At 37.8% G+C, this 21680-nt stretch overlaps 1 protein-coding gene across 2 annotated transcripts in view; it reads right to left on the bottom strand.

Moving 5' to 3' along the window:
* The window catches only part of gpc5a (glypican 5a), a 148279-nt gene extending 127484 nt beyond the window's left edge, over positions 1-20795 (bottom strand). Inside the window, exons 1-2 of one of the 2 annotated variants that reach the window (XM_043251484.1) lie at positions 20288-20789; positions 16072-16233 (exon numbers count right to left, since the gene is read on the bottom strand). In XM_043251484.1, the coding sequence (XP_043107419.1) occupies positions 16072-16233; positions 20288-20438 (313 nt within the window). In that variant the 5' untranslated portion in view covers positions 20439-20789. Of the gene's footprint in view, positions 1-16071; positions 16234-20287 lie in introns of both variants that reach the window. The other variant, XM_043251495.1, reaches the window with a different exon arrangement.
* Between the last annotated feature and the right edge of the window lie 885 nt (positions 20796-21680).

The raw sequence follows: 21680 nt of genomic DNA on the forward strand, positions 1-21680 counted from the left end.
TAAATACCGCTCTAAATCAAATCCTATCGGCTTCCTGACTTCCTTGGGTTTTAGACGGTCACACCGGGCAGGCGACTCATTTCGTTCAGAAGTTAAACCGAAACGACATATTTTCAAAATGAAAGTGCTAGTTTGCAAAGTCTTTTCCCAAGCTGCCCGTGCTGTTTGTCTGGTTTCCAAATCCTTATCTAGGAATGTTTCCTACAGTTAAACAGCATTTAAGTCACAGGAGAACCGCTCTAACGGCTACAAATATGCAATTTTATCTTATTAAAGATAATCGCGTGCGAGCCTCAACCGTAAAAACCCATCTGACTGATTTTAGCGACTTCGCGAGATCGCTATCGTTTCATAGACGTTAATAACCCAAAATTTGCTATTCAATTTTGCCACGGAGTCAAGCTGAAGAGTCAATTTCGCCGGGTTAATATCAACTAATAACCTTAAAAAGAAATACAAGTAATGTTCCTTTGGAAAAACAAGCGCTGAGGAATCCAATAAGGTCCGAGTGTGCAGTTAATAAGGTCAGGTTTGACTTCATGTTGACTTTAATGAAGAGCAGGGATATCAAACAAAGCTACAGAAAGAAAAAGCTGAGAGCACACAGTTTGTGTGGGCATTTATAATGCTACTGGACTGGTCAGTGCTTCTTCGATTGGATGCATATCCGACGTATCCATCAGGACGGTAAATCAGCCCAGACTCCACCGAGTACAGACAAACAATGAAGCCTCTAATAAACCTCTTTGGGGCTTTCAAAGCCTGTTCAGAGTTTGACTTCAGCAGTCCACTATAAACAAACTCAAACTCACGGGTATGCTGCTCAGATCGCAGATAAAACCGTATCATCTGCGCACTGGATCACGTGAACTTGTGGCAAAATGCCAAAAAAAGGTTGATCTTCCTGCAGAGCAGGAATAGACAACATCAGGAGGTGTGAGCATAACAAAGAAGTAAATACAATAATAATCTTACACAGCTTGGACCGACTTTAACTAGTCACTTCTTCATGCACTCTAGATCGAGCGATTTAACTACGAGAGATGATCAGATGAAACCCATCTCGTGATATCAAGCTGGGATCAAACTTGTGTTGCCCAAAAAAATAGCAAAATTTCATGTCAGAGCGTGATGTCAACCACAACAATAACAAAATTAATATTGTATACAGTTATATGCAGTTGTATTACATTAATGCTGTTTAATTGCATGTATTATTTTTTTTTGTATTTATTTTCATTATGTGTCATGTATAGTTAAATTAAAAACACTGTTAATTAATGTTATTTAAAAAAGATTTTATATATATATATATATATATATATATATATATATTTTTTTTTTTTTTTTATAATATATATATATATATATATATATATATATATATTTAAATATATATATATATATATATATATATATATATATATATATATATATATATATATATATATATATATTTAAATATATATATATTTAAAAAATATATATATGTGTGTGTGTGTGTGTGTGTGTGTGTGTGTGTGTGTGTGTGTGTGTGTAAAAAAATAAATAAATAAAAATAAAATGCATAAAATTAATAAAAATGCATTGCAAACCCAAAATAAAATATAAATACATTTAATTAAAAAAAGTAAAAAAATAAATAACTGAATAAAAAAATAAAATTCATTAAAATAATAAAAATGCATTACAAACATGCATTACATTAAATAGAACAATAAATGAACACTGCACCACAGAATCCTCTGCATTTCCACGAAACCTTTTAGGTGACGTGTTCAGGAAAATGTCACTACAACACGGCTTTGAATAAAGAAACATGCAGCAGGAGGACAGCGGTGCTATCGCTCTCCTGAATGATGCTCTGTTGAAAAACACGTGAACAGAAGATGTTATCGTTCCTCTATAAACCCCTAACATCCTCATAATTCAGCGTACAGGACAACAGCCCGGTCTGTTTGGCAGGTGAACTTCAAAGCTTGCCGGCGAGATGCAGGACGTTTGTTTTGAGCATTAAGCTGATGGCACTGTATTGTTGGCGGAGAGGGTCACGTGCGGCGTGATAAAGAGCGAACCATGTGTGCTGTATTTGTAAACAGGTCTACCCCCGAGTCAGAAAAAGGCAGAGCAATGCTGATTTGGTCCGATAAAACCCGAGTCTTGTCCGAGAGCCAAAGCAAAGGCTTATAGGTTCAAAGAGAATCTTGATAAATGATTAAAAAGACTCAAACTCCTTACAGCTTTCAGAGGCATTACGGCTCCCAGATGGCGCCGGAGAAACAATGAGAAAGAGGAGAAACGCTCGGCTGGTGGCCAGTGAAGCACGAGGACATGCCTTAAGGTTTCTTTAGTTATCGTTTGCCGTCCTATTTGCGTCTATTCTCACACCTCGTCTTTACTACCTTCGACCTCTTTTGGCGCTCAACGTTCGGATCTCACCGTCTTTGACTTCATTCAATAGTTTAACGCTTACAGATGCAAAGCAATGACATCGATTGATCTGATTTTTTTTTTTGTATTATTATTTTCAATGAACGTTTAAAACAACGTGCCTTCAAGATTGCACTATTTCTGGGTGATGATTTCTCACACGAATTTATCGCATTGAAAATCATTTGGAAAACGGATCTGAGTGGGCCCTGAAATTCAGAAAAACTTTAGTCCTTAATTAAGTAATTAGAAAATAATTAAATAAGAGAAATAGCATGGTCAAATAATAAAATGCTTAAATATATAAGTATTTAAAATAGTGCTCAAAAACATTTATTTTGTATAAATAAAATAGATTTATATATAATTTATTTGAATATAAATATATACACAAATACATGTAAATATTAGCTAAATATATGCTGTATGTCTGTGTCTTTATACAAACAATAAATATTATTTAAACATAATATTTATGTTTACACATATTATGTATTATGTCTAATTTAATTGTGATTAACTGTTTGACGGCATTCATTTAAAAATTAATTACATTATTATAATTAAATATTATTCATATATAAAATATCATTTAATATTATTTATATTCTTACGGTTTGTATTTAAAATAATACATATAAAACTATTTATAAATATTATTTTTAATATTAAATAATATTAAATATTTTTTTTCCTTTCCATTTGTAATTAAAAAAAAAACTATTACAAAAATAAGCACAACTGGATAAATATTAAGCAGATGCCAAGTGTGTTCCATAATTGTCAAACGAATATTATTGTAAACATACTTTTTAAAGTGTATATTTAAAACCCATATATATCGATGAAGAAGTATAATTTAAACACTTTTAAACTTTGTAGAAAAACTGCTACAGCGGGTCTCAAAGAAAAAACTCTGAGGCAGGAAAAACTAATCTGGGCCCGAAACCCTGTGAAGGAAAACGCAGGAATTTTTAGACAATCAGAACATCAACACAGGACAGGTTAGGAAGGACCCGGAGCTCCTCTGTAATTGCTTAGTAATATCCATCTGTCACTCAGGGCCGGATAGTCTAATGGTATACGACAGCAATTATGTAGTTATATCTTCAATATGCCCAGGACCTGGAAGAATCATCTGAGGGATGGAGCCGGAGACAAAGAGAGAGAGAGAGAGAGAAAGAGTCAAAGAGAAAGAGAGAGAAAGAGGGTCAACACCGGGAGCAGTCATACCATTGCAATAACCCCCAAAAAAGCAAACTATATGGGTTTAAAATGACATGAGCGTGAGTAAACGATGACTCCGAGCGAGCGATGACCTTATATAATGACGATAAAATAGCCACATAAAATGCTATAGCCAGGCGGACAAGTCATAAAGGCACTTCTCTGTTAGTAAGAGAGCAATAAAAGACCCGGCGTGATGGTTTCTCCCTCTTTAAACAGACGCACACACACACATTTTATAGCAGGCCGCAACACTGTCTGGGAAACCCCAGAAACTGGATAAAACGGCAGAGGACATGATCAATGAGAATTCATTTAGCCTAACGCGGAAGCAGAGGATGAAGACGAAAGCAGCAGGTCCACGAGTGTCTCGTCAGATCAGTTCTTCGAAGAACGGCCTCTTGAAGTGATTTGTTATTTAACGCAATTGGAGGCTGGCAATCGCTTCGCCCGACCTCAGCCTGCATGGAAATCAGCAGTTCGATTTCAAACTTTGCTAGACTTAATTTCACCGGCAAATGTAAAAAGTAAACAATCGCGGATGTTTTATGGAAGCGTGCCGGGACAGGACGTCTTTCTCACGGCGAACTTTAGTCTAAAATAAACATTCAGCCAAACGGGGCTTGGAAAGAGACAGCGAAACACAGTTCGTCGGAAGGCAAAAATGAGAAAACCAGGCCAAGGAGAGACGCGGGGAGAGCACGAGGTCAGCTCTGGGGAGAAACTAACTAAAAAGTAGCAAACCAAACAAACATTTTTCAGGAGCATAACAGTTGATTCAAGGGCGGTAGCAAACTATGTTTTGTAGCAAGAAAAAAAAAAAATAATTTAATGAAGCAGTTCAATAATTGTGTTCACAAAAGATGATTCCTTTAAATTCCTGCACGAAAATAATAAAGTAAACAAGACAATTGTTCATAATTTAGGTTGGTAATATTTTTTGGTTTAAAAAAAGTCGTATTATTTGTTTAAAAATGCAGTATAAAATATCAACCAATATTATTACCATTTAACACAGCTATTTTCGAATTTATTTCTGTGCTAAATTTTTAGCATCATTACTGCAGTCTTCAGTGTCAAATGATTCTTCAGAAATCATTCTAATATGCTGATTTTTTTGCTCAAACATTTCTGATTATTAATTTAATTTAAAATAAAATAATTTAATTTAATTCAAAATAATTTAAAATAATTTAATTTAATTTAAAATAATTTAATTTAATTTAATTTTAAATGAAAATAATTTTAAATTAAATTAAATTAAATTAAATTAAATTAAATTAAATTAAATTAAATTAAATTAAACCTGACAGCAAAATATTCAACTCTCAGTGACCTTTCCTCTAATCCAAAACAGCTCCCTCTGGACCCAGAACTTCATCGTTTGTAACTTTTACATTTTACATTTTATAAAGAGCAGAAGACCAAAGCGGGAAAGCTGTTATTTTCTCATTCGCAGGAAACCCACAGCTCACATTTCAGACACATAGCGCAAGCTCTTCCTAAATTACTGACACTTCCCATGTTTGCAAGCAATCAGCCACCGAGTTTGTCTCCTTTGTTTGCCTGTGGTGTAATTATGGGGTCATTATGCCAAAAGTCTTTGGGGACATAGAGGAAGGGGTTGGATAGTTGCACAAACCATATCCTGCTTTTGAAGATGTTAAACCCAGACACATTCAGACATAAAACCACAGGAGTAACACTGTGTTGCTATTTATGCCTGCCGTCCCAGTTGGGAGTTTATTTGAGACCGAAATCCTGAAGCAGCCATTCATGAAGAGAAGAAAGAAGAAGACAGGGAATTCCTGACCGCTTATTACACATAGAAAACAAAGGAGTCGTGGATCAGATCTCATTAACATCTCAACTGTTTTCTGAGACAGCGACGCCACGCGAAATTGAATTTGCAACAGTGTTGTCCAAAATGTTATCGATTCTAAAATATCTAAGAAAGCATAAGATGGCGGCCTAATGAGAACATTTATAAACCCGTTGTTCAACCAAACGGACTCGTAACAGCATATTTTGTTTCCAAACTCAACTCAAACATCATTTCAGTGTTTGAAAACTTCATTTTGCTGTCTGATTTGGCTTCTTACCATAGAATTAGGCCAAAAATACATGATACGCCGATTAGCTTTGCATTTTAAATTTCCTCTGCTTGAAAAACACAAATAAATCATATATTGCCGCTGTCTTCTTTTTATTTAGTTACAGCAATAGCTAGATGCTTTGGTCCATATTTGTTATTTCTTAGAACATCATAAATTCTATGACTTCTATGAGGCATATTTGGAGTTTCTACACAAGGGCGCCCTCTGGAGTCCTGTATGAATGAAATAGTGCATGTGCTTATAGTGCACCCTTGATGCTAACACAACTCTATTTTGGAAAAAAATTCTCATCTCCGAAGAACTTTTAAGTATGCGTATGCAAATTAGTGCTGCCAAACAATTAACCGTGATTTATTTCATCCAAAAAAAAGTTTTTGTTTAAATAACTTGTGTGTACTGTGTATATTTATCATGTACAAACACATAAGAGTATATGCTTTGAGAGATAAATGTATGTCGAGTCTAGACATTTCATTATTGTGAGTGACAACGCTACTTTTGCAACCATTTTATTTTTCTATCGTGAAAGTTCTGAGTGGGCATTCTGTAAGAGGAAAAATAAAAAAAGACAAAATTGAGGGACAAATTTCCACAACGTGGACAATAAAGTTGAACTGGACATGTCAAAGTATGACCTCTTCTCTCTCTCCCTATGTCTCTCTCTCTCTCTCTCTCTCTCTCTGTCTCCCTCTCTCTGTCTCTCTCTCTCTCTCTCTCTCTCTCTCTCTCTCTCTCTCTCTCTCTCTCTCTCTCTCTCTCTCTCTCTCTCTCTCTCTCTCTCTCTCTCTCTCTCTCTCTCTCTCTCTCTCTCTCTCTCTCTCTCTCTCTCTCTCTCTCTCAATGGAAAAGAATGCAGTCTTTGCTGAAACCTGTCATTTACTGCGCGGCTGCTGAAAACAGTCTGGACTCTTTCACCCCATGTGTCTACAGCCTCTAAATATATGGAAAAGCTTGCATTTCAACACATTGAAATACCCAGACAGGAAAACACTCATCTCGGCATGACAGTATCTCTATCTAACCAAGACCACCACAGCACCAACTCAGACACCATAACCCCAGAGCACACAGGAAATGGCAGAGCAATATCCTACAAACCAGTGAGCACCGAGCTCGTCCAATCAGGTGTTCCTCGATGTTCTGAGAGCAAAGATTTTCAATTGCGGCACCTAATTTGTGGAATAGTTTACCTGTACACATAAGAACTGGATTTTTCATTGCTTAAGACACACCTGTATTATTTGGCTTTCATTTTGAATTGAGACATTGTGACATTTTTACTGTATTTATTTTTTTGTGCAACGCTGTTTTAAGTACCTTACTGCGTGTTAAAACACAGGTTCAATACGTGAACCCTGACACGTTTTATTACGTACGTATAGAGGCGGTTCAAAATTGAAATATCAGTGGACTGTTGCTAAAAGTTAAAGCTCTATCGTGTTGGGAATACGCTCTACGCCAAATCCAAGCCTCAACCTACAAAACTAGTGTTAACAAATGCAAAACTGAAGGCATTTGTTGAAGCAACTGTGCCATTTCAACTTCCTTTTACACATATTTGAAATGTTTCGTTAAACCGTAGTTACACACGAGTTGAACCCGAGTTCCTCATCTCTCAAGTACACCTCTATACTTACCGTCTATGAAAACACATAGATATGTGTTGTATATGCATGCAAAAGCATCAGTTTTCAAATATCCCAGCACATTAATATTGCTTTGAAGTCATAATATGATATTTTTCAAGTAATTGTGTGAAAACGACACATGAATCAAACTCTGTATATATTTTGGAAAAGGATTAAAAGGTGTCAGAGTTTTACTGCCTCTAGTGTTCATTTTTATTAGAAACCGCAGTGATATGTACTTGTCGGTACGTATTTCATGTCGCGCTAAAAACGGTGTGTTTATTCCACGAGACGAGGTCGTTTTTTTAAATAAAATTGACCTGAACTGAAACATCGGCATTTTTTCATGGACGATATTTTAAAACCAAACACGGGATATTTTATTTTATTTATGTATTTTTTGCACTGTAAAAGACAACAGGCACTGTAAACAGACTAACAGGCTTATCTGTAGCCATTTAAAATTGCGATAACCGATGGATTTTAGTCACGATCCAATCACAGATGCTGCAGACATGACACACGAGCATTTCTTATTATCATTATAAAATGCCATAAATTCAGCTTTGCGATTTTCTTGCTACATAAAAAACAAACAAACCAAAAAAATGCATGAGAACGCGAATCGAGAGATCGGCTAAAATAAAACCAAAAACTGCCCAGTTGCCATTCGTCGCGTGTTTACAACATCCCCCACCCCCGGCGAAAGGTCAATGCGTGTCAAAAGCCGCGCGCTTTCTCGTCTGCGTCTCGCTCTAGAGGTCTGTTTTGTGGTCAAACAGTGGCAGTAATGAGTGAGCCACGCTTAAACGGGGCTATTAAGGGGCTCTGAAAAGGGTGCGAGTCAAACACACAAACACAAGGCTGTTATTTGGGGCCCTGACACACCGGCGGTACTGTGTGAAAACGCTGCTGCTTTCTAGCGGCCGGCTGATTTACTGCTTTGCCGATGGATCGGCGCTGATAACGAATTATTGGAAACCTGCCAGAACGAATTGAATAAACAAAAGCATTTATTTCCTTGAAGTGCACTATTAATATCCTTAGCTAATATCCTCAGACATGCTGATTTGCTTTGAGCTGCTTAGGACCGCTCCGGGGGAAGCTGAAGCACGTATAGTTTGAACACTGTCAACTATTCTTTGGAAACAAACGGATTTGAATTTTGGATCATTAACACGATCTTGTTGTGGGATTGCGTGAACAAGCGAATGTTGATGTGCTGTGAATCATGTATCATCAATAAAACATGACAATCCAAATAATTAAGAAGAAATGTAAAGTTTTTGCTAAACTTACAATAGGCTTATACACACTATTATTCTAAATTCTGTATAGAAACTCGCTTTATATATTTATGTATTCATTACCTTCTCTGCTTTAAAACAATTGCGTTATTACTGCAAAAACAAACGAAACATTTGATTTCAATTGAATTGCATGATGAAAAGACCGATACCAGACCGAAAAACAGAAGCAGACTGGATGCTCTCTCTGTTCAGAATATTAATGACAACTTGACGATCCTATAAAAAGAGCTCTTGAACAGATTTGCCAGTTAACAGATTGGAGCGAATCAAATTCAGAGGCTGCCGACGAACAGTAAGACGTCCATACGCATGCATCTGCTCATCTCCAGTGTTTGTTTGCTTGCCAAATATTTGCAGTTTAAGATCCTAAAGGGCTCACAGAATGCGCTAATGTCAGGTTTCAATGCCGCAAAGCACGCTAGAGATGGGAAGTTGGGTGAATGGCGCTTAAGCAGGGCATGAGGGCCACTCGGACCGCCGCAGCATCAACCTCTCATTCGTGAGTTAAAGAAGGCAGAAATGCACCGAAGACCACACAGCAGCGGAAATGGGACAAAAGCATGTCTTTGCCCTCCAACCAGAGTCCTTTACCAGGAAGCCGTCTCAAACAGAGACATTCTGTTTTCATTAAGCTGCCTTTGTTACCCGCTCCAGCGACAGGTTCTGATTAGTGAACGGCTGGGGACGGAGAGGTTGGTCTAGGTCGTTTGCCTGAAGTCTACAGTAAATCACAGGCAGGTTCATGTGAGAGGAACGCAGCGGACTGTGCTCTAAATGGAGTCCAACATGTGCATGGGAAAAATATATCAGGGCTAAAATGGCTTTGTGCGACATATTAATGACACCTTATATTATATGTTTTGCTTCTGAAGACATGAATGCAATTACTAATTACAACATCATTTTTAAAAAGCCATATTTAAAATGATTTATATATAATTATATAATTATATTATTATATAAATTATATTTATATATATATATATATATATATATATATATATATATATATATTAAAATTATATATATTAAAATCATTATTTATAGTAGCAGAGGTTTAGAATTAAAATTATATATATTAATTATATAAATTTATATATATATATGATTCGAGAGGGCTGCAGAAAATTCAGCACTGTATAACAGGAATAAATTATTTATTGAGTTATATTCAAATAGAAAACAGATATTTTGTAACAATATCCCACAATTTATTTGAATTTTGTTTCATTGTACTTTTGGATCAAATAAATGCAGGCTGTATGCATAAGAGACCGGTAGTAATACAGCAATGTTAATATATAGCTGTTAATACAGTAACAGCAAGGTCTTCCAACCAAACGTCAGATAAAGAGATTCTGACCACATCCTCCACTGTCTCCAGGGAAAGTCAATCTGTGACATAAACTTTCTAAATTCAGCCCATCGCAGTGTACGCTGCCACCCACGTGGCATTGTATCTTCCTGCTTTTGAGAACAATCAGTCAAAAAGTCCCGCTTTCCACACCGAAAATGCTTATGGCCACATAAGCATGGAAAGCACGGAGGGACGCTCGATCCTGCCAAGACGACTTCCTGAATCACAAAGAGGAATTAAGGGACCGCAATGCAAGTTAACTGGGAAATACAAGTCATGCATATAACATGTTTTATGGGCCCAAAGAAGCCACTGACAGTTGAATAAATCGACAGGCTTTGCATCTTTCATCCTGTTGTCCGAGAACCACAGATAAGCAATTTAGATGGAAAGGCTTTTCTACCTTTTGCTTTAATGTCAAGTTCTATTCAAGCAGTCGTGTTTAAAATCCACTCAAAACCTGAATTTAAATTAGGGTGAGATAGATCTGAACTAACCATACTCAAACAGTTTTGTAAAGAGCTCAAATATCGTTAATATAAAATAAATAAACAGCTGTATGATTTTTAACATTACACTCATTTAGACATATAAATTATCAAGTGTTTCGAGATATCATTGTGCATGTGTTTTAATAATAAAATCGATGAATTAATTTATCGCTGCCGAGTATAGAACGAAAAACTGCCTTAAACAACTGCAAGCTCTATTTAGCGACATACGAACGATAAAATTGTGCTGTAGATGGACTATGGAGTCTGTTTTGTTGTTTTGGGCCTGTTAAAGGTTTAATTTCCTTTACTGTCATGGCGAGGGTGATGAATCACGGCCTTGTTTCCATCTGTATTAAATAGAAATGCATAATTGAAGGGCTTGTGTGTAACAAATGGGCACATTAGTCCTTCATTTCATCTCGCTCTCTCCCCGGTGTGACGTAAACACTGTCTGTATGAGCTATCGGCGATTAAATGAGGACTGCAGGTCCGGGGTCGGTGGACTCGCGATTGACCTGCCCTTGTCTTTCAGTGTTCCTGTCATCATCATTACAGCAAAGTCGTCCGCTGTGAAATACGGAGAGGGAGTTATTAAGCGCTGCATCGGTGCGTGACGACCCGTTATCAGTCCGCGATTGGCAGAACGTCATAATCATTAGAGAAATGTTGCATCGCTTAGCAACGGACGCTCCGCAGCGAATGGGTGCCGTCAGAACGAGGGTCCAAACACCTATTAAAAGCAACGCAACAATCCACACCGCTGCGGTTCATAAATTAACGGCTTGTGAAAAACCGCATGTCTGTAAGAAACGAATCCGTCACTAACGTGTTTCGCCGCCACTCGCTTTGAGCCCAAACTCCATAGCAACCTTTCCTCCAGTGAAAACTGTCCATCTTCTTTAGTCCAAAATCACGCATAGTTTTCGTTCAGAGCTGTTTCTGCTTGTAAACGCCGCTTGATCTGTGTATGTTTCGCTCCTGATTCAGACGAGACGACTTTCGGACGAATTGCGTTCTCAATCCGACGGCACCCATTCACTGCATTGGTGAACAAATGATATCTCTACCGTACGGTTGAGCTTGCTCTGATAGAGAACAAATCTATCAAAAGGAAAAGATGAGAGCGATCCTTTCACAGCTGTGCGTCTGCGGTCGTCGCGAGGGTTTGGGTATTTCCAGTTTTCAAATAACAGCGGCCGGTTACAAACTTCAGTCAGTCACACAGAAAAAACAACTCTCCCGGTCCGTCATCAGATACTAGGGCCAAAAAATCAACCGAGGAAGTAGGGATGAAACCAGAATGTTGTTGTGAATGGGGTAGGGGTTAAAAAAAAGAAATGCACACATATTTATTTACCAGAATTATCCAAAATCAAGCATAACGGTGTGGATGATATGCCTGTAAAAGACATAATATAGGATATATATATATATATATATATATATATATATATATATATATGCCATACGCCTATATTTAGTAAGCCTATTATACAGACGCTTAAATATATATATTTTTTATTTTTGTGGACCCTGACGGTTAAGAAATGTATCCAAGATACCCAAGATGCAACATTCTTTTAGTTCAATTTAAACTGATATTTACGATGGACTGACATCTCAACCATATGGTAGAGTCTAATAATAAAAAAAAATTTTAAATAAAAAAAGATGACTTATTAGACGACTACTAGTAAGAATGAAGTGTTTTTTGATTTGAAGGTTGAAGTTTCCACGCAATCCTTTGCTTTCTAGGAGGGAAAGTTCTGTAATAGAAAGCCCTCATTTGTAATATCATTCCACTGTAGTCAGGGAAAAGGACTATTTGACAGTTCAGCAGGTTGCTAGACTAGAAAACCACAAAAAATCAAGATGTTTGGCGTAACTGTGGCAGAAAATGTTCGCGACTCCCAAAATGATGATTCGCCCATATTAAAGTGATTCACTTTGAATCGAGCAAGCCAGAGGCCTCCGAACAAATTCTGCTCGTTTTCCTCCTTGACTTTAACCCAAATACTTTCAGCAGTGACTTCCAGGTATTTTGCTCACTCAACAGTGCAATTTCGCTCTCGCTAGTGAGGCACTCTTAAGAAAACATCTCGCCCTCTTATCCCAGCCTCCGTCTTCGGCATCACCTGCTTGGGCCTTTCAGGATATCAGCTCTCCACTGAAGCAGAGCTCACTTTGATGTCATACGGCAATGTTGGGGAAGCAAAAAAATAAATAAGGAGAAAATAAAAGGTGGAATAAGTTTGGCCGCCGGCCTTTTCAACAAGCAACCTTCAGCCGACTGAGAGGCCGTGACTCCAGCTCCACAGGAGCGTGTTTGTCTTTAACCTGGGGCCGTAAAGGGTCCTTGCGTCGAATGTGCAAATACGCCGCTGCCCACTGAGAGAGACGCCGGGCAACACTCTTTCTTTCGCTCTGAAAGAGGTTTGCCACCATGCCATGGCAACCACAAGTATTAATCTTACTGGATAGGAATAAACCAACCGAAGATCTGCGACCAGAAACTCCAAAGACAGCAAACGACGAAGTACAAGAAATCAAAAATCAAATAGGAAGAAGTCATGTTTAAACATTTGCATTGTTATATTAAGCAAATTTTAGCATACATTTTCATACATATTAAAAAAGTATCAAATTACATAAATTCTAAATATATTATAAAATGACTATAAAATAAATATATAAATGTTGAAAAAATATATGGGAATATTTGAATAAATTAATTTGCATTTTATAATTTCAAGTGGTTATGTAATTTGTACATATATAATATACATATTAATATATATATATATATATATATATATATATATATACACATTAATATATATATATATATATATATATATATATATATATATATATATATATATATATATATATATATATATATATATATATATACACACACACACACATTTATACTTTATATATGGGTAGTTGACATATGTGTCCTATGGTGTGACATAAATTTATATTTTTATATAATACTCATTTTAGACATTCCATGTCAACATGCAAATATTTAACAAAAAGTAAATAAATAAAATAGCAGAAGAGATTTGTTTAACTGATGGTACTGCATTATTAATATCTAGCACATAAGCAGGGACCATCAGTACACCTTCAGGATATTTTACTCGGCTACAGTAACAATTGTGCAAACACACGGTCCTCACTATACACACATGACTGCATGATTTACAATGGGACGGCAGAACAGGCTAAAACACAAACAAGTCTTGTAGGCCAGCAGACCATCACCTTGTGGTTTCATTCTCACAGTATGCAGCGGTTGAAAAGCAATTTCTAGCAATCTAATCCTGCCAACATCTACACCGAACACATCTCCAACAGAAACTGAAGTTTAATTAGGAAAAGGCGCAGATTTGTTTCAAACACAAAACTATTCATGTTCATGAAAAACAAACCGCGTTATAATTCGGGTTCCGTCTAATCTCATAAAAATGGTAGCAAGCCCACATTTCACTGGACCGCCGAAATCAAAGCAAGTAGAACAAGATGTTGCAGTATTTTCTCCAAACACCCCAACTGACGAAAACCGCATGCATTGTTTAAAAGACAGTAAAACACATGGGAAAAGAGACAGGATGGGAAGGATTGGATGGTCGATCAATATTATTGGTATGTGTTTTCCCAAAATTTAGATTAAAATTTGTTGGGTCTTTTGGCAGTTTTTTTAATAACACTTTTATATATTAATAAAAATATATAAAGTATATATATATATATATATATATATATATATATATATATATATTTTAAAAGTATATATATATATTTATATATATGTATTCTAAATACATAACAACTAAAAATGTAAAAAACAATACAAATACCAAATATATATTTTTACATTGATGTTTAAGATAGATACATAGAAAGATGATTTTTCTGTATCAGTATGGTAATAATATATTGTGCATCCCTGTTTCTCACAGTATGTGTACAGCTGTGTTTCATTGCTTGTTTTCATATCTGTTCAGTAGAGCATTGAGTATCACAGGCACAAGGTAATAGCTAGTTAGACAGCAGGAGGCTGAGACTGGGCTCTGTAATATGGGGCTAATCTCATAAAATGAGTCTTGTGATTAGACACCATCAGGGCTCTCCCTGGGTCTACGCCCAACAAAATGTGAAAAATGTTTTTAAGTACTATGGTAACTGCCACCTGAATACCATTTTTTCACATGATGTGATATAACAGGTCTCGAACTGAGATAAAAGGGCCCTAAACCACAAGAGAAATGATACAGTCTCGTTTGTGGGGAAACTCTTTTACACTAATGTTGTCTACCAATGTAGGCAGTAAACAGAAGCGTGTCTGCACCTGCGCTTGAACTGTCAGCCACAACTCAGAAATGCTATGAAATGCAAAGGGGAGGAAAAACAACGGGATCATTTTTACCATTGTGAAACTGTGCTGTTTACTGAAACTGAACACGGTTGTCTTAAAACATGAAAATAAGAGATGAAACGCTGTACCCATTTTGTGAGAAAGGGATGCACAGTATATCAGGAGCCATAACGATACTGATATATATATATATATATATATATATATATTTTTTTTTTTTTTTTTTTATGTTATACTGATTTATAGTGTGAAAATTGTTATCAGATCAATCAAGACAGTTGAAATGGTTTTTTTCTGCTTCCATGTTGCCATTTTTCAATGCATTTGCTTTTAGTAAGTCAGCGTAGGTTTATAATATTGACTGTTTTCATCGAATATCAATAAAATAAATTCCGACTGGCTATCGGCATTGGCAGACAAAGTGTACAAAAAGACATGTAATGAAGCATCACCTCACTTCACTTCTACTGTAATGGAGACTCTTAATCTTCCCTCTTCTGGCACATACGCAGCTATCCAAGATCTCAGCACACTCGTAGTGAACCGGCCCATCGTAAGCTGCTACACACTGACTAACCACCTTTGTGAAACCTGAAACTGAGCCTCGGCTGAGAGTAGGCGACAGAGAGGTTTTTGTCAGGAGCGGTGCATCTTCTTGCATCAGCACTTGTGGGAGATTACAGGTTATCCAGGTTTGTCATTTGGTTCAGATGAAGGATACCCTCCTCCTCGAAGGTGCGTAGGCTCCTGTGACCTCGTATTATGGAGCTGTGAAGGGTTTCATTAAGGCCTCAAAACAAGCGTCTCGGTGTACAGCTCATCAAGGAAGCCATTAATTCACAAACCTTAATTGAACACTGGACGACCTGAAATTCTCCGAAAAGACAGCCCTTGGAAAGCCACCAGGGAACTAAATCACATATTGTGGGTCTCGGGGGAAAGCATATACTGACAATGCTTTGCTGTACCATGCAAAATGTCTGGAAACAAACATCATACCAAATAAGAGCACCGCAAACTGCGAAACTGTGGATTTTTGAGTTGAGTAGAAGCGCATTTTGTGGTCTGCTATGCATTGCAGACAATAAACCAGCGCTAGTCTCCAAAACCAATTAACTAACCTTGAAAAGCAGCCACGTTGCGTGAGATGAGGAACTTCAGACTAGAGCTGGATATCTGGAGGAGGTTCTGGATGTCCCGTCGAGCAGCCACCTGGTAACGCTCCTCCATCTTCTTGGTGCAGCACGTTACGTTCTTTGACATACAAACCTGAAGGTCTGAACCTGTTGGGATGAAAGTTGGGGTTGTTAAAAAAAGATATGCATATGTACTTCTGCATCTAGGCAAAAGTACATTTAGTGTGAACAAAAAAATTTAAATAATAATACTAATACACACACACACACACACACACACACACATATATATATATATATATATATATATATATATATATATATATATATATATATATATATATATACACGCATTTACTGTCAACAAAAAAAATATATAAAAATAATAAAATTTTATTATATTTAATTTCAATATTAGTAGTAGTAGTAAGAGTAGTAGTAGTTTACCAAAACAATTCTATGAAATGAAATAAAATTTTATTAAATAATTAAACATTAACTAGTTAATTTTTTTAAATGTACTATAATATTTATTAAAACACCAAGCATCCTCACCAGACTAGCAAAACTTTCTAAAAACTATATTAAATATAAAGACACGTTATTATTATTATTAATCAAAAATGATCTAAAATGAAATTGATAATATTATTATATTTTACCACCCAGAATAATAACAATAATCATAATAATTCTTTACATTTACATGTGTTAAAAACCATCATCAGGTTGGTCACAAAACTCTACGTTTGAGCAAGCAGCAGCAGGCCAGGGGTGGAGGAGATAAAAGGGCTGATATCTCTAGCCATCAAAATTCTTATCCCACTGAGATTCGACAAAAACTTTCCATCACTACAAACTTCTTCCCCCTCCAAAAAGGTCAGCGCAAATGACAGCACCTCTAGGAGAGCAGCGCGAGACGTGCCGGGACGAGCCAAGTGTTGCCAAAGACACTATCACCACACAATGTTTTGAGTTCCTGAGCGAGATGCAAAGGAGATGGCTTGAGGAAAGGAATTCATCTCCGTCTCTCTAGAACGAAATGAAAGCGCCCCGGGAAGTGTTTCTTTCTCACTCACAGCCCGATAGATGTTTCAGTGTAATCACCTGAGAGAATAAATGCACCCAACTGTGAACTTTCCACCCTCCCTTTTACCCCGGTTTCACATGATTCAACAGGCTGTGAGACTCGGGGATTGCTGGAGACGACTGAAGAAGAGACTCCTTGTAGGTCATCCCGCAGGCCGAGGACCTACTTGACGACACGTTACTGCTTCTACGTCTTGTAAAAGTGAAATGTCCATGAGTGGCATTCAGTTTTTTTCCAAAACAGCTGAGCATAAATGTATATATATATATATATATATATATATATATATATATATATATATATATATATATATATAAACATTGGTAGACGTACGTATTGAGGCAGGGTATAAATGTAATGTACGGTGAGTGGCTAATAATGTACAACCTGTTAAACCCTATTTTCTGAAGCAACCGTGGCATTTTAGCTGGCTTCGGCAAGTCTTTATTGTGACTCGTGTTTCACAGGACTCATACCTGAGCCGTTTTGCTGCACCAGGTGCGCTACCGAGCAAGTTTACTACATTAGAAAAGCTGCACGCGTTATCTGATTCAAATGACAAATAGGTACTTTGACAAGTGTTTTAATTCGTAACGTACTATTATGCAAGAAACCGCATGAGAACGTGTCTTTACATAGATAAATCTGATTAATAATCAGACGTCGTGCAAAAAGAAACGTTATTGGTGTTTTACTGCCTCTAGTGTTGACTTCAGTATGCACGGCTATTGTTATTTGGACTTTTCCCAAAGAGCCTATGTTGGGAACTCTCCCATGGCATCCCGACGCTCAAATAAGAGAGAAAACACTCTCAAGTTCACGCTTTGAAGCCTCATACACCCCAAGCACTTTTTAGATGTAGGCATTATGAAAGAATTACCACAAAACCCCGGTTGATCAAATCAAAACAAACGCAACGCAAGGCTTGTGTTTTTATTTTGCTAGCAGTGACTTGCTTTTTCAGGGGTTTGAGCGAAGCGATGAAGAGCGTGATTTGGAAAAGGCAGTGCATTTTACAAGCTTTCATGACAAGACAAATGTCTTGCACACATGCCAGTGCTAGCATAATGCTAACTTACAGAAATAAACACATTTAATGGTTATTTTGAAGTCTTATCTACCCACCAACCAACTATGGTGGTCAGTTTATTATTTTATCTTTTAGGACCTAAGCTGTCACACGGGTCACATGGTGTTGGATATAATTGGCCTAAGCATTGATGGTTTGCTTTGCTCCTTACATCCGAGACTGGAGGCAGAGAGAAGAAAATCTCAGCAGCATCGAGAAAACAAGAGTAAAAGTCTGTCCTTCAAGAAACCTCCCGTCTTGCTTGACAGGAAAGCTTTGAACATGTTGCTTTACAAAATAAAACCTAAAGGAAAAAAACAGGACAATGCAAGTCTATCGCAAGCCATGTTGATGGTCGAACAAAAATCATTTACATTACGGTCTTAGCATAAGCTTCGAAGTGTTTTAACGTTTCGTAAAACTAAATCACAAAGCTGTACATTTTAACAGCTCGCCCTCAACATCTTTGGACCTTTGGGATGAGCAATGAATGCAAACACCATACATTTTTTTGTTTTAAGTTGCACAAGACTTTACCAGCGAACCGCACGACCCCTAGCTCTAAATTCCTGTGAAACTCAGAAACAAACGTCTTCCAAGCAGCGCTTTGAAGTGAGCCGCGTTCGATGACCTCTGTGGGAAACCGCGTGCAAGCGGTCCTCCTCGAGCCACTTAGCATCCATTAACGCAGCAAAGTTTGTCAAACTGGTTAGAGGTTGCCTTCCGATAGGAGCGGCCGAGACGATCCGTAACCATTATTTGAGAGGCCACGAAACTAGTTTCGGATCACGGGCTAGATCAGAATGGGACCGTCATCCAAACAATACGACAAAGACCGTTTCAGAGGATCAGAGGTCACCAACCAAACAGTCCTTGGAGATGTACACGACAGCTGTTTAAAGCAAACAGAGCATCTTCTCGTGACTCATTACAGCTGTATTTTGAAGTCAAGTGGCACGAGTTAGTTTCTGACCCGTATCTGTGCTGTCTAGGAGTGATTTGAGAAAACAGCAAACTCATTTTAAATCTCAACTGGGGGCTGAGTAACAAATAAACCACTTTGAACTGCGGGGTTTGAGTAGAGGCTGGGTCACGCTCGGTCTCGACCCGAATTCCTACCCGATCTCACGAGTGCGCGTATAAATAGTACGCCAAATAAAAGCAAAAACTCGTGGTCCAGATACGCAAGCGACTAAGGTAGATGCGTATCATATACACGCAGGCTGTGTCATGTATACTAAACTCTTTTTATTGGCGTATCAACGCCACAAGTTTTCGTTTTCATTCGGCGTACTGTTTATACGCTTTTTCGGGAAACCGGGCAGCAACTGATTTGTTTATTGCTAGACGATGTTGAACATCAACAGCGAATTATTACTTAAAAACCGTTCCAAGGGACACTTCGTCCCGATTTCCCGTCGGGATGAGCCGCGTAAAACCCCCATAAACTCAAAAGCACCGACTGCGCCTAATCTTCCGGCCAACTTCAAAACGCTCTACTTCCAGATTCTTTCAGTAGCCTAAATGTGCCTCTCTTGAAAGCGAACCGAAATCTTTGCGCTGAAGTCTTCAAGCTTTCGACTGCTGTACGAGGCGCCATTCATTACCGGAGTTTATTTGAAAAAAAAAAAAAGTACGCATCTCAGTCCAAACAGACAGCCTTTTGAGGCGACGATTACTGCCTCAAACTTCTGAAGCCGGTAAACGCGCCCTACGGCGAAAAGCGTCATTTGAAGTTCACGTATCAACTCTCGCGCGTTTCATTTCTTGTTTATGTCCGATGCGTGGAAACGCGTTCAAGTTTTCATAACCGAGGCGACTGCGTGTTCTGGATTTTAGCTCGTTTATTTGCTTTACGCGTTTCCGCGCCAGGAACGATTTGACATCAATGACCGTCTAAAACCGCGTTCGACATCTTTAGGCTGCTTTAAACATGTGTTACTTTTATGTTTTAAACGACCGTCTTAACATCTGTTGCGGGAAAATGCACGAAATCAGAAGGCACGGCGCATCTCTGCCATGTCAAACTCAAGAGATCTTACCTGTTCTCGGTGTTTCGGGTATCGACTTCGCAGGTCCGATTTCCTTCAGCTGAAAAACTTTACGCACTTCGTCGCAGTTCGTTAAAGTCCCCCGACACGGATCGACGAGAACCGCAAGAAAGGCATAAACCAAAACTCCACGCACGCCCATATTCACAAGCGTTTATCCGTTCGAGTAATAATAAAAACCAAATAGAATAACGGCGGTGTCGTATCTCAGAAAACTCGAAAACGGCAGCGAGTTCAGGTGAAGAAAATGATATTGGAGAGGTCGCGCGCCTGGGAAGGGTTTCGCGCAGGACCTTCAAAAAGAGCGCAATGAGCGCGTCGCTGAAAGAAGGAGCTGTCAAGAGAGGATGGGCGGAATCGGTAGCGTTAGACTGCCACGAGAAGAGCTCCTGAAACACTACAAGGCTGACGAGGCGAACTGACACACAATATCCAGATTTTTAGGAACGTAACCTAGGCTGTATAGTGTCGCAACGTTTTCCGATGTGGGCGAGTTTTCAACACCACTCAGATAAGACTACGGGAGAAGTTTACAATAATAAAAAAAAAAGTCTGACACTTATTCCTTTACAATAAATCGTACGATCAGTAAGCACGAGCCGCACGCACGCGCGCGCGCGGACAGAATCTGTCGCTTCATACGGTAACCATAGCAACAGCCGCTCGATTAGTTACGTACACATTACAGCGCTATGGGCGTCCAAAATATTTATTTTTTTAGTTGAGTGCCTCAAAAGATTACTTTTGCTCATTTGCACATATAAAGCCAGCGAGGGCTATTATTAAAACAAATTATTAATATATGCAACCGTGTAAAACACACTGGAAATAGAAACATTACTAAAAAAAAAAAAAGTTTTTCCAGGGAAGTGCGAGTTTATGGAGTCTCCCAAACAGGTTGCAATGGAGCCATCTATCGGACAAAAGACGAAACTACAGGCATCGCAAGCCGAGTTTAATAACTGGATGATTTTGACATTTATGAAAACGTACAGCCCAAGGTTTTCAGACACTCGTGTTTATTCCGACCAAGTTACTTTAAACTGAAGAAATGTAATTGTTCACGAAAGCGACGCATTAATAGTCTCGGTTTACTAGTATACGCACGCAGAGAGCAAAATAAATGCATTACACTTGTGAGAAACTTACAAACTTAAAGGCTTTAAATACAAGCAGATCTACTGAACTTGTGAATCAAATAAAGTGCATTTTAAACTTGAAACATTGAGAACTCTTGAAAATAAACAAGCGGCTCATCTTTAGTGGGCCGTACAATACTCACTAGATTGATTACTTTCATAGTGGTTTTTCGTCTCAAAACACATGTAGACAAAGGCATTAATCCCATATACACGTACAAAAAAATAAGTTTAAGACCACCTCA

Source organism: Puntigrus tetrazona, chromosome 1 (genome assembly GCF_018831695.1).
Source record: "Puntigrus tetrazona isolate hp1 chromosome 1, ASM1883169v1, whole genome shotgun sequence".
In the NCBI taxonomy this organism is placed as follows: Eukaryota; Metazoa; Chordata; class Actinopteri; order Cypriniformes; family Cyprinidae; genus Puntigrus; species Puntigrus tetrazona.